Raw genomic sequence first — 12909 nt, forward strand, 5'->3', positions numbered from 1 at the left:
GATGCGACTTTGGGCCGCTGCTCCTCCAACACCAGAACAAAAAATAAAAAAAAAAATAAAACAGAGCCTGGTGTCCCCAGTGGGGTTTGATGTGGGGCCGGGGGGGCTCTCACAGCTCCCCCCCAAGGGCTCGGTGCCCACCGAGGTGCTCTCAGGGCTCAGCAGACCCCAAACTCCCCAAGCCCACCCCAAGGAGCCCAAGGCTCGCTCCTCGCAGCCGATCTGCCCTGCTGGGGCTACGGGGGGAGATAAATCATTTAATTCACCCCACCGCCCCCGGTGCCACTCGAGTGAGAAGGGCAGGCAGGACGTCAGGCTTGGCCGCCCTTGGCAGGTGGGTGATGGATGCTCTTTGCCCCAAAACAGCACCCAAAAACCTAAAAAGCAAACATTTTGGGTGGTTTGGGGGGGGGTTAACAACTCGTTGAGGCAATTAGCCAAGGGTGCCAAGAGCGGAGAGCATCCCCAGCCTGCGCCTTGCTCCCCTGCCAAGGTAAACACTGACTTGTTCCTCCCTGAAGCGGCTCCGAGAGCGAGAACAATCCCGGGCAGCAACGAGGCTCCTCGCAGGGCTGCGGGGCCGCCGCTCGCTGTTTGCCTTTAAAGGCAAAATTTGGTGGATGCCCAGGAAGGGCCGGGCCGGGCGGATCGGGGGGCGGCAGCAGGCTGGGCTCGGGGGCAGGAGATTCAGCTCCCCGGCTTCCAGGCTGGGTTTTTGCTTTTCGGAGGAGAGCATCGGGCGGGTCGGTGGGATCGCAGAGCTGCCGGAGCACCGAGACCCTCCCCGAATAAATCCTTTCCCTGCTCGGGGACGGCTCGGCACAGAGCAGGCGTCGCTGCGATGTGGCTGCCCTGCTGCCCGCGTTCGCTCCCCGTGGGTCCTCAGAGCCAGAAATGAGGCTGGACGGAGAAATACCGATTTCAGTTCTTTTTCTGCCTCCGGGATTTAAGCGTATTTGTGTTTTGTTCCCTTTTCCCCTTGAAAAAAACCTGCAGGTGAGCCCAAGCCGCAACCCGGGTGTGTTTCTGTGCTGCTCGCCGTCCCAGCAGGGCAGCTGAAACACATCCAGCACGGCAAGGATGCAACCAAGAGGGACAAAGGCAGCTCCCAGTCCAGCTTTTGGCATAGCAGAAGAGAGCCAGGACCCAAAGGAGGCAGAGAGCAGCCGGGAGCAGAGCTGGGAAGAGATTTCATGGGGCAAGGGAGATGGGAGCCAGGGGGCAGCCACTGCTCAGATATTTCGTGCTGGTCGCATCCTTCCCTTTCCACCCCATCGTTCCCCATGGCCAGGGTGATCCTCCCCCACCCCCCAAAACCACCGCAAACCACATTTGTAAAAGGAAAAACAAAACAAAAAAAAAAAAAGTTTATTTTTCTCACGAGAAGCACATAAAATATACAGTACGTTTTTTACAAACCAAGGTAAAAAAAAAAAAAAAAAAAGTGCATTACGCGTCCCCTACCGCGAACGTACAGTACAAAAAGATTCTGCGCATTTAAATATAAAACCAGAAGTAAGAAATACGATGGAATAAAAGGAACACTGTCAGCACAGAGTACAGCAATGCACGGGGACGGCTCCACGGGATTCACCCACCCCCCGGCCCCAGCCGGGACACCCCAGGGGCATCACACGGCCCGACAGCGCCCGGACTGGAAATAAGGTGCCAGTTTGGTGCATTTGGGGTTTTCTGGGATGGGGCCGGGTTGGGGCCGTGCCTGGGAATTGGCTGAGCACCCCCCAGAGCCTCCCCAATTAAACAATGCATAGATAAAACGGGGGCACCCTGCGCCGGGCCGAGGGGAAGCGCGGAGCAGCGCCGAGCCCTGCGGGCTGGGAGGTCGACGTGAGGAAGTGGTAACGGTCTGACTGCCACCGGATACACCAAAAGCACCAAAAAAAATAATAAAATACGAACAGCAAAACAGCGGAGTTTAACAGCTCAGCATAAATACACAGTATTTGTAAACTATTCTTAAGGCACTCCATTGGAAAAGAACAATTACGATACGTGGAAGAGGAAAAAAATAAAATAATAATAATAAAAAAAGACATCTACCTTCTCATGCAACAAATCTAACGAAGTCTGCAAGCGTCAGGTTTGGCTACAAACCCCCCCGAAATGGCACACGAGTGCTCCTAGCACACGTTGGCCGCGAGCACAGCTCCTGAACGAGGTCCCTGCCCGGTGGCATCGGTGGCACCGCCGGGCTCCAGCGCTGCGCCGGGCCCCGGTCCGTGCACAGCAGGGCTTGGCAGGCACTCAAGAAAACGGGAAGGAAACGAACGTGGGCGCTTGCATCAGCTCGGGGAGTCTTTCTGAGCTTCTTCCCTGGCTGGGCAGCGATGGGGAGTGCAGGGAGGTGTCCGCAGGGCTGGGAAATGTGAGCGGCCCCTGCAAGCCTCAGGGCTGCCGGGTGTGCGGGGGGAGCACGGCACCAAAACGGGCCCTGGGGGGGCTGCACGGAGCCTGCAGGCATCAGGCAGTGCCCCAGCCTCCCCGCTGCCCATCCCTCTGCCATCCACAGGCATCAGGACCTGCCACAGACACGGACAGCAACAGGGATACGACCGCGGGGACCGTGAACCCCTGGGGGCCAGGACACCTCGGGCAGACACGGAGCACTGGGGAAGGTTTGGGTCCAAAACGAGCCCCCGTTTCCCACCCTAAACAAGGCCAGGACTCGCATCTCCTCCGGGTTCCCTCGCGTCGAGCTTCCACTTCCAAGCACCTTTCATGGGACAGGAGGCAGCGTGCCTTCCAAAACGTCCATGAAATTTAAGAGTCCTTAAAGAGGGACGCTCATTTACTGATTCCCAGTCCCCGTAATTCCTCTCACTGTTAATATAAATGAGCGGGGTTTTACGCTTGAGGGAAAAAAAATAAGTTCTGGGTTTTAGGGCAGTAAAACACAGCTCCCTTTCTCAAGGCATCGTCTTTGATTAACGCAGACTCAGTGACTGCTCGCAGCCCTGCTTCCTCTCACCTCACCCAGGGGATTTTTAAGAGCTCGTACAGGTTTGGAGCCCACGCTCCCAGCCCGCACATCCACAAGCAGACACATCAGTTTGCCAGCCCCGACCTCCGAGGTCTGCTTTGCCCCCCAGGCCTGCTTCAAGCCACGGCCCTGAAGGAGTTGGGGCTGTCACGGGTCTGGGGGGGGACGTGGGGAGCCCTGGAGCTGGGAGCACGTCCCCTGCATGCTTCCCAAGCTCTTCCCTCATCCGTGCCTTCGCTGCTCCTCTCTCTCTGCAGTGAGCCCATTTTTCTGCTTGATGTTCAAGGCCTGAAGCCCGAGGCTCGTGCTCAGCTCTGCAGGGCCCTCAAGTCGGCCTCACAGGGGTCGGGGTGACGGCGGAGGCAGCACGGTCTCTGCACCAGGACTCGCGCTCCGGTGGCCAAATCCCACCTGAGCGAAGCCGTAATTTTGGCAGCCTCACGGGGAGGAACCCGGTGTTTGTCAGCCACCCTGCAGAGCTCTGGCTGCCCACAGCACCCTGCTGTACCACTGCCAGGCCCCCAAACCCTGCGTGCGCCCCCAGAGGAGAGCAGGATTTGCCCCCTGGCAGCCTTTCGGGAGTCTCCTCACTGCCACAGGCTGCAGGGAAAGTGAGGGCACAGGAACTGATCCTCAGCCCCTAAAGACAGCAGGAGATGCACGCCCACCTATTGCCTGCTGGGGTTTCAGGGCACCACGAGAGCCACCCCGTGCCACCGACAGCCTGGCCAAGGGTCCCCACCACCAACACAGCACCACAAGAAGCTTCACAAGGGTCTGCAGTCACTCGCTGGCCAGGCTCGTCCTTATCACCGGGACGTGAACAAACCACAAGGACAGCAAGAACACCCAAGGGACAAGACACCTCTCCACGGGAGCACCAGCCTCTGACAGCAACACGGCCCGGGTGCCGCTCCGTCACCGACATGAGACAACGACAATTCACCTGGTCACACAGCGGGGGACTAAGGCCAGCAGGTCACACCGTGGATACGAACACAGCTTCACACTCCTTCACGTGACGAGAGCACTCAGTGCAGTAAAGCCCGGCCAAACTCCTCCAGGACTTTACAGTTAACAGCAAGGGAACCCCTTCGGCCAACGGTAAGCACTGTGGGAAAAGCCTCTCACAGAAACGAAAAAACAAACCGAAGACTGAAAGTCAGCCAGAACAGAGGTAGTGTTCATGTCACCATTTTAAGGATTTTTTCCACAAGCGCTTGTTTTAGCTAGAGACTTGTGTTGGTTCTGTAAAAAAAAAAAAAAAACAAAACTCATGACTAATTATTTTTGTAGAGACTTTGAAACGGAGCATTTCAGCATTTTATGTATATAGATAGATGGCGAGATGCACGGATCTATCTATATATGGACACACACGACACCACATTATTATACTTGGCAAACAGTACTAGAGACAGCATCCTGCAGGACAACAGGCAATTCACACACAGTCCTCTTCTAAGCCATGCAACACGTTTTATTTTCCCTTGTGCCATTCATCATGAGCCATCACGTTTCTTTCTCTCCCCGCTGAGGAGAACACGGAGGGGAAGAAGAGGCGGCGTCAGATGAAGTACTGCAAGTCAGACGATGGGACTGCGTCGGTGCAATGAGTAAACACCTTAAAAAACAACAGAAACCAGAAATCCAGCCTCCCTCTTCCTCCCCCCACAGAAGGCATCAACTTTTGCCCATCCAAAGCGTGTTCTTCAAGTTGCCCACCGCTGGCTTCGCCGCCAGCTTGGAGCTGGCATCCACACCCCTGGCAGCGGGCTGCGGCTCACAGAGCACGGAAGACTCGCTGGAAACGGCCTCTTTCGAGTCCGTTATGGTCGACACGTCCATGTCGCTGGACAAGTCCTCGGAGGACAAGTTCAGACAGCCCAGCTTGGCGAGGGAATTGGACCTCTTCAGAGGGGACGACACAGTCAAACCCGCCAGCCGCAGCCGGGTCTCGATCTCCTGAGTTCGCTGCTTCACCAGGCCGGGCTTGCCCCGCACGCTGTGGATGCTGTCGCTGCTGGAGCTGCGCGTCAGGTTGGAGCTCCGGGAGGACGAGGGGGTGTAGCAGATGGTCTTCAGGAAGTCCTTGGTGAAGCTGCTCGTGTGCTCCAACCTGCACACGACCGGCATGGAGGTTTTTTGGGAGATCCCCTCCAGCAAGCGCTTGACCTCTAGCTTCGCCTCGCTTTCGGCATCCTCGGGTATCAGCGGCGCTGCTCTCAGAAGGGGTACGAGGCCGTGCTGTGAAATCAGGTCTTCGCTTTCCTCCACGATGCTGGGCTCGGCCCTGCTCAGGGAGCCCTCTCTGAGCAGGGAGGAGGCATCCGAGGGCAGGCTTTTCAACCGCTCCAGTTCTTTGGTGTGTTTTCTGACCAAGCCCGCTTTCTGCAGCTGAATGAGCGACTCCTGATGCTGCATTAAGTAGCTGTTCGCAGTCGGCTTTTCCAAGTCTTTACTGAACAGCAAGTACTTCAGATCCTTGGTGGGTTTGCTGTCTTTTCTGGCTAGGGACTCTTCTTTCACCACTTCTGCACTAAGGAGGCTCTTGTCACAGTGTGAGTTTCTCCTGGGCTGCAGGGTTTTGACCGGGGTTTTTGGCGCGTCTTTTCCTTTCTCTGAAAGGCTGCAGTGCTGATCAGCCACTGATTTACAAGCACCAGCTTCCAAAGTGCCAGTTCCCGCTGACAGAGGAAGCGGAGCCTCGTTATTTTTAGTTCTGATTCCCTCCTCCACACGCCCCTTGCTGGGCAGGTGGTCCGCCAAGCCGGAGGGGATGTGGGAGAGGAGGGCTGGCTGCGTGCAGATGGTGGAGCTGTGACGCGCGGAGCCGGGGTTCAGCTTCTCGCACTGCTCCCCGAAGGAGTCGGGAGACAAACTGGCCGAGGAGTACATGCAGTCAGCACACGACTGGTAGGGGGGTTTGACTTTACTGAGGATCCCAAACACGGCATCGTGCTGCAAGAGAGAAAACAGAAACAGGTAAACGTGCGCAGAAAGCAGGTCAGCAGAGCGAGAGGCACAAATTGTAACACAGATTTACAGCCAGGCAGCTTTGAAAGGAAACCCATTTCAGTGCTCTTCAGGCCCTGCAGCAGGAACAAAAGCCACGCACTTTCCCAGCAGACAGTATGTTCAGTGGAAGAATACCTACCGGTCTGAGCGATGGTCATGCAAGCAAGTTGCCCAAAGCAGTTTACAGTGCACTCACACCTGTGTGCTCACTCTCTCTGGCATCTAAATCCACAGCTTGGGCAAGCAAAGCCATGTTCAGAAGCACTTCGAAAAGGAAGCAGCTCATCATGGAATGAAAGGCTTTATCCAAGTCAAATGAAACCGTGCTATGAAGATGAGAAGAGCAATTTCACTTGCAGTAGAGTCAGCCATGCTAATCACCTAGGTTTCGACTCCATACGCACCTCAAAATCCTCTGGGCAACTCCTTTTGCTGTTGTTGTTATTCAAGTTCTCTCTATTAAGCCTGCTCTCCTCCTTGTGCATGGACAAACGGCGCTTCCACTTCTCCATCGGGTTTTCCTCCCTGATACCATCCTCCCCGGGCTCCCCGGGGCCCAGCACCAGCCTTGCCTTCCGGGGGCTGAAGTCCAGTTTCTTCTTCGCCTCCTGGAAGCCGCTCAGCTCCGACAGCGCCTCCGCTGCCTCCAGGCCCTTCGCCACCTCCGGCCTCCCCTCCGAAGGCACGGGCAGAGGCTGCCTCACCAGCGAGGTGGCACGCTCCGTGAGCGCGTCCCGCTCCAGCTCCTCCACGTGGAAGAAGCTCTCCCTGTCCCCGGGCACCTTGTTCTCCAGCAGCGTGTCCGAGAGGCGGCGGAAGCAGTAATTATACCCCACAGGCACTTCGGGGCCGGCTCGGTTGTCCAGGTACACCGACTGCGACGGGGTGTCCAGGTCAGCCAGGCGATTTTCCAGGTCGACGTCCAAGCTCTCGAGTAAGAAGTCGCCCGAGCCCGTGCTGCCGTCTGTGTTCTGAGGGAGGTTGCTCTCTGCCTGCTGCTTCCACAGCTTATTGTGGCGCTGCTTGCTGGGGGGAAGGACAGAGAGAGACGAGTGAGAACAGTTAAGCTGCTGCTGACAGCCACGGTGTAAGCTGAAGGCTGCTCGGCTGCAGGAGCAGCCCTCCCTCTCTTCACAAAGAGGAGATTCACCACCCCAAACAGCCAGGCTGGCGGGCGAATGCAGGCCTGCATTGCCACCTGGGCAAAGCCATCTCTAGCATCAGCCCTTTGCCCATCACGCCTGCCTCCTCCAGCATCCCTTTGGCCCAGGAGACCCCTGGCAGGGCCCTGCACCACACACACGATGGGAACAGAGACGTCTGCCAGTGTGAAACGCCCTGAACCAACACCTCTCCACATCTCAGGGCAGTTTCTGCTGAACCAGAGTGAAAATTTCCCCTCCTCTTTCCCCGCTAGAGCAGAGGCCAAGTCGAGCATGCAGAAACCCTCACTGGATACCACAGCACTCGCAGTGACAAAGCCTCATGATTGGCATGGTCACCCAGAACTGCGAGCGCTGTGCCTCCAACACTGCCCGAGCTCAGTTCTGCCTCATAAAACAAGAACAATGTTTTGCTGAGCAGTGTTGGCTGCTGAGAAATACAAAAACGCTTCCCAGGCACAGAGAAACCCTCAATGAATTAAACCAGAGCAGATCTCCCTCGAAGACAGCTAATTTCCATCCGCGGAGGCCTGGCAGAGAAAAGGTTTAGAAAAGCACAATCAGCCCAGGCTTCTGCATCTGTCCTTCAGAGGGGAACCCCTCTGCATGGTGGTCTGCCTTCAGAGTGCCCCACCATGCGTGCTCCGTCACCGTCTTTGTATTGCAGCACGTGTTGTGCTCAGTGGCAGAGGAACCTACTGCCTGAACAGAAATCCACAGAACCCCATCAATGTTCTGTGATATACTGAAACACCGGAGGTGTTGCCTACGACCAGGTCTTTTTATTTCCTTTCCCTTCATTCCGTCGCCTTACCTTGCATCTAAAATGCCTTCGTATTCCAAAAGCTGTCTCATGAAGCCCGCGTTTGGTCTTGCAATGCTGCGTTTCTGCTTCACGTAATTGTAAGCCTTTTCCAGTGACCAGCCAAACTCCTTCATTGCATAAGCTATGACAGTGGATGCCGACCGGCTCACACCCATTTTGCAGTGCACCAGGCACTTGGAGTGATTCTTCCTGCAGGACAAAAAGGACAATGTCTCATCTTTTTGCCTATTGTGTCTGTTGTCAGCATGTAAATGGTGGCGGGGCAGTGCTTTGTCCTCCTGACCACCCTAAGGCCATAGCTTAGTAGGTGAGAAATGTTTTGGACTAAGGTGGCCAGGAGAAGAACCTCTCTCCAGAAAAATAAAGAGGTAGAGAAGGGCAGCCTCAGTCATGCTGTTATTTCAGAGACCACCACAAAGCCTCCTGCCTGCCTGCCCAGGTCTTTGGACACAGCAATGAGCAGGAGCAACCCGAGTGTAAAGGCCCAGAAGCATTTCGTGGGCTCTGTCCCCATCTCTTGGGCTGTCCCAACATGGACACGTGTTGGAATATTTCCAGAACACCTCAAGCAGAGGAAACGTCCTCATTTCCTTTTGGAAGCAAGACAAAATAATAGTAATAAATAACAACCACAGGCTAGGAGCAGGTTAATGCCTGTGCCGGAAGAGACAAAGAACACGGAAGCTCCAGGGACACAGAAAGCCCCTGGGAAAAGATGTGACAAAAGCCCCGCTGCCACCTTCAGCTGTGGTGTGGCTCCAGGAGGGTCCAGCACGCAGGGCACGGTGTCACTCTCGTCACCCAGAGCTGAAGCAGTCTCTGCTGGGGCTCGGCTGTGCTCTCACACTGTGCCACGTCTCCCAGCCCACTTACTTGGCCTTGTTGATGAAGTGATACGCCTCGTTCCAGTGAGCCAGGAGGTCTGTGGTCTCCTCGTCGTACACCCGGATGTTGTGATAGGCGAACAAACCAGGAAAGAAGTTGTCTATTTCCCTGGTCACATTCAAAATGTAGTCAATGCTGTGGAGAAGGAAAATCAGAGATGAACCACCATGGGCACGAAAGGGGAACCACCACACATGAAGTCCATGAAGTCTGACAAAACGTGAGCTGTCTGATTTTTACCTACAGCCTTAATCCTGATCCCCTGGGACAGATTATGACAAATCACACACAAGACATGCAGGACCTGTCCAGTCACTCATCTCTCACTACCTGCACATCCCATGCAACGCAGTGAGACCATGGGCATGAGAGGGAGAAGTTTATTTCAGTCCATCTGCCAAGGCTCTGTAACCTACTCCAACTCCCCACTGCTTGCTGCACACTTTCTCTTTCAGCATCCCAGCTTTTTTGGGGCAAAAACTGGGAGCAGAACCCAGGAACCACAATTTTCAACTTTAGCTACAAAACCAACCTCTTCTCTTCTTTCTGACCAAAAATATGGAATAATAGCCACATGGTATCCCCTGATTCCTGACAAATATTACAGCAAGGTTTATGATGTACCCTGAGAGAACAAATGCCAAATGATTTATTACTTTACACCATTCAGACAAATCAAGGGCACGGGGTGTTTCTTTCAGAATTCATCCAGCTTTGACATTTGGACACTGCACGTCACGATACCCTCAGCACAGATCAGGAGTACTAACACGCCGGTCGATTTCCTTGCTTAAAGATGTTCAGGCATCTGTTCCCAAGGACTCCAAACTAAAACATTTTTAGTCATGCTGTTGAGCAATAATTTTCAGTTTCTCATGTCAGGGTTGGTGTATGCCTTGGGCAAGCAGCAGATATTTGTACGCTGCAGAACTCTCACTCGTCCAAAAAGCATGAGGGTAAATCACGCCAAGAAGCGGTGCGGTGATGAGAGCGTGGTGAAAGACAGCCCTGCAGCTGCCTGTCTGGGCAGGTGAGATGGAGCTTGCTCATCCCCAGGAAGTTCTGCTCCATTTCAATAGTTTTTCCTAAACGCAGCGCTGTAATTGCTCTTCCACAGCCTGCAGGAATTCCCACCTGACACAACACCACGCCTGCCCAGCGCAAACTTGGCTACTACACGCTGGGGAGCGTGTGTGTGTGTGTGCCAGAGACCCTGATGCACTTCAAAAAATGAAAAAATTTGTTATTTTCACTCCCCCTGTAATGGAAATGAGTTAGGAAAGACTTCCTAATCAAGGTCCCGAGGATAAGTTACCCACGTAGCTAGGAATAGACCCAAAGGACTGGAGGATTCAGAGCCCGAAAGGAGCGGTACTCACCCCGAGCCCTGCAGCTCCTCCAGGTTAGAGGCGTTCCACTCTGACCCCTGCAACAGCCATGGATAAGTCACATTTCAGTAAGTCACGTTTCAAAAGAGCCCGAGACCCTCCCCATTTTCTAAGATTCCGCAGTGCCCCAGGCTCAGCAATACTCCTCAGCTGTCAACTGAAATACTGCTAGTAGCTGCTGAAGGGCACAGTTAGCACACCGGTTTTGGGATGCTGTGGGGAGTGCAGGATGCTGCCTGGATTACTTTAGCAGCCCCACCAGGCTCATCCCCAAATGCAGTACGAGGACAGCTCCCAGTCCCTCTGAAATCAGAGGAATCAAGGACAACAAGGCACAGGGGCTGTGCAGGAAAAAAATCCTGTATGACACGAGAGTCAGAGACTGTTTATCCCATGTTGTCGTGGCCTGGACACTCTGGATTTTTAACCATGGAGACAAATAGTGCAGAGAAAGACAAGTAACAAGTAATTACACATGGCATGACTGTGATCACAGGTAGATGAGAAGCGAGGCAAATCTTGAAAGTTCTGGGAGCGGTTACCTTGGATCTCGCCATACCCACAAAATGGAAAGTTAAAAGGGTTTTTTAAAAAAAAAAAAAAAAAAAAAAGCAGGTTTTTGCCCCCAAACATCAACATTTCCTCTGACGCTCTCCAGGAAAACAAACTAGAAGTGACCCAAGCATAACGGGCACAAATGTGCTCATCTCAAGCAAGTCTTTGTTCCAGATGGCAGCGCCTGGTTTTGCTTGCAGTACCATCTAGTGGCAAAAGATCACACACAACGCACACCTTCTGCTTTGGCATAAAACTCGAAGAGCACATCACCCACATCACCTTCAGCCTTAGTCTTTATGTAGTTTTGGCCACGCATACACAACTTGATAGGCTCGGCTGAGAAAACCAACTTAGTGATCCCTCACCAGAGTCAAAAAGCAACCAATTGCCACACAGGGCAGCACCCGCAGCTAGATCCCTTTGTTCATATCAAAAAGAAGATCTCCATTGATAAAAATATAATATTATCATTGCTTTTACAAGCAACACGAGTCCTCGAATATTCCGCATGGAGGGCTGGATAGCGGGCTGTAATTTTTGCTCACACTGCACAATTCAGCCTTGACACCAAATCCAGATCCCCCTGACCCCCTGACTTGTCAGCTCCCTCCCACTGAGTCTCCAGCTCATCTGAAGCTCCCGTTACAGCAACTTACCAGATACAAATGATCAAAAATCAGAGACGGCTTGTCCATCTGACCCAGGATAAGCAGCATTTCATTGTCTATAAATTCCTTGAATTCTTTCAAGTTGCAATTCATGTGTTTCTCCAGCTCGTTTCGTATCTGCAGAGCAGAAAACAAAGGATGCCACCTAGAATCATGTCTGTTCAGTAGAAACATTTATTGGCACTCCTCTACAAAATACTTTTTCTATACTTCATTAAAGACAGCAGCAGGGATTTGACCCTCTGGAGACAAGGAATCCCACTGTGGCATCTCTCCAAGCATGTTACGCCCACAAATGTTAAGATTTGTGAAGAAAGCTCCAGATAACATCCAAGTACAAAACACAAATTTTAAGGTACGTGCTTCTTAAAAAAACCTTGAAATTAAAAAAAAAGACCCTGGAGAACAACTGAGAAACAAATATGAAAGCCATTAGGAGCAAGAAGTGAACAGTGGCAGTGCTGGTGTAGGGAAAGCTTTCTAATAGCCTCCCTTTTTCAAAACGTCCCGACACAGACGTACAGTCCTTTCACTGCACCTCAACTTCAAGAAGGCATAATGCAAAGCAACACAACTTTGCTGAACCCACCTTGGAAAATGGTGGAAAAAAAAAAAAATCACACCATCCTGACTGCACCAAGAGTTACGAATACATCAACAGACAGACGAGTTCTCAGCTTACGCCTACAACGTGTAATGCTGCTGTTACACAAGAGTGCATCCGAGCCCTTCAGTGCTAAGCTTTAGGAAGGAGAGCCCTGCATTTTAACAGCCTCCCTTGCAAAACAAACAAAAATTGAACCCAAGAAGAACGATTACCATTTACTTTGAGAATGCCTGCACTGCGGATGCAGGCATTTACATCACCCTGTGGGACAGATCCAAGCTAGTTTTAGCCTTGACTTATGATTCTTCATCCAGGGGCTCACCAGAAAAGTTTTGCTTGTACGCCTCTCTGACATTGTTCAGGAACAAAGAAAATAAAACCTTAAGATGATGCCAAAAAATATAAAGACGCTGTTTTTAGCACGCCACTTGCTCTGTGCTGTCCCTGAGCAAGTGAAGTCCAGGATACTCATGTAAAACAGCCGTGTATACTCGCAGTGGTGAGGGCTGAACCCACCAACTGCATCTTTTGAGAGTGCTACCTTGGCTTGTGTAATTCACAAGGATGCACTGAGGTGCCATCTGGTGTGTCTCTGTCAGTACAACACTTTGGGAAAGGAGCCTAGCAGGAAGAATCAGCAGGAATTTGTAGATTTACCTCCTTTGAAGTCACATTTTCCAGGTCTTTGCTCATCATGATGCTCCGGAGTTTGGCTTTAATGAGCCGTTCAGTTCGTTCCCTTTCAGTTGGCCTGGAAAGTAAGCAGAGAGGAGGTCTCCTTCCTGAGCTGTAAAC

General features: G+C 52.7%; 1 protein-coding gene across 1 annotated transcript in view; it reads right to left on the reverse strand.

Moving 5' to 3' along the window:
- Nucleotides 1-1348: 1348 nt before the first annotated feature.
- The window catches only part of SSH1 (slingshot protein phosphatase 1), a 33595-nt gene continuing 22034 nt past the window's right edge, over nucleotides 1349-12909 (reverse strand). Inside the window, exons 9-15 of the mRNA XM_084297239.1 lie at nucleotides 12772-12865; nucleotides 11496-11624; nucleotides 10273-10319; nucleotides 8882-9028; nucleotides 7997-8197; nucleotides 6424-7045; nucleotides 1349-5962 (exon numbers count right to left, since the gene is read on the reverse strand). Of these exons, the coding sequence (XP_084153365.1) occupies nucleotides 4685-5962; nucleotides 6424-7045; nucleotides 7997-8197; nucleotides 8882-9028; nucleotides 10273-10319; nucleotides 11496-11624; nucleotides 12772-12865 (2518 nt within the window). The 3' untranslated portion in view covers nucleotides 1349-4684. The remainder of the gene's footprint in view (nucleotides 5963-6423; nucleotides 7046-7996; nucleotides 8198-8881; nucleotides 9029-10272; nucleotides 10320-11495; nucleotides 11625-12771; nucleotides 12866-12909) is intronic.

Source organism: Netta rufina (genome assembly GCF_964035555.1).
Source record: "Netta rufina genome assembly, chromosome: 17".
NCBI lineage: Eukaryota > Metazoa > Chordata > Aves > Anseriformes > Anatidae > Netta > Netta rufina.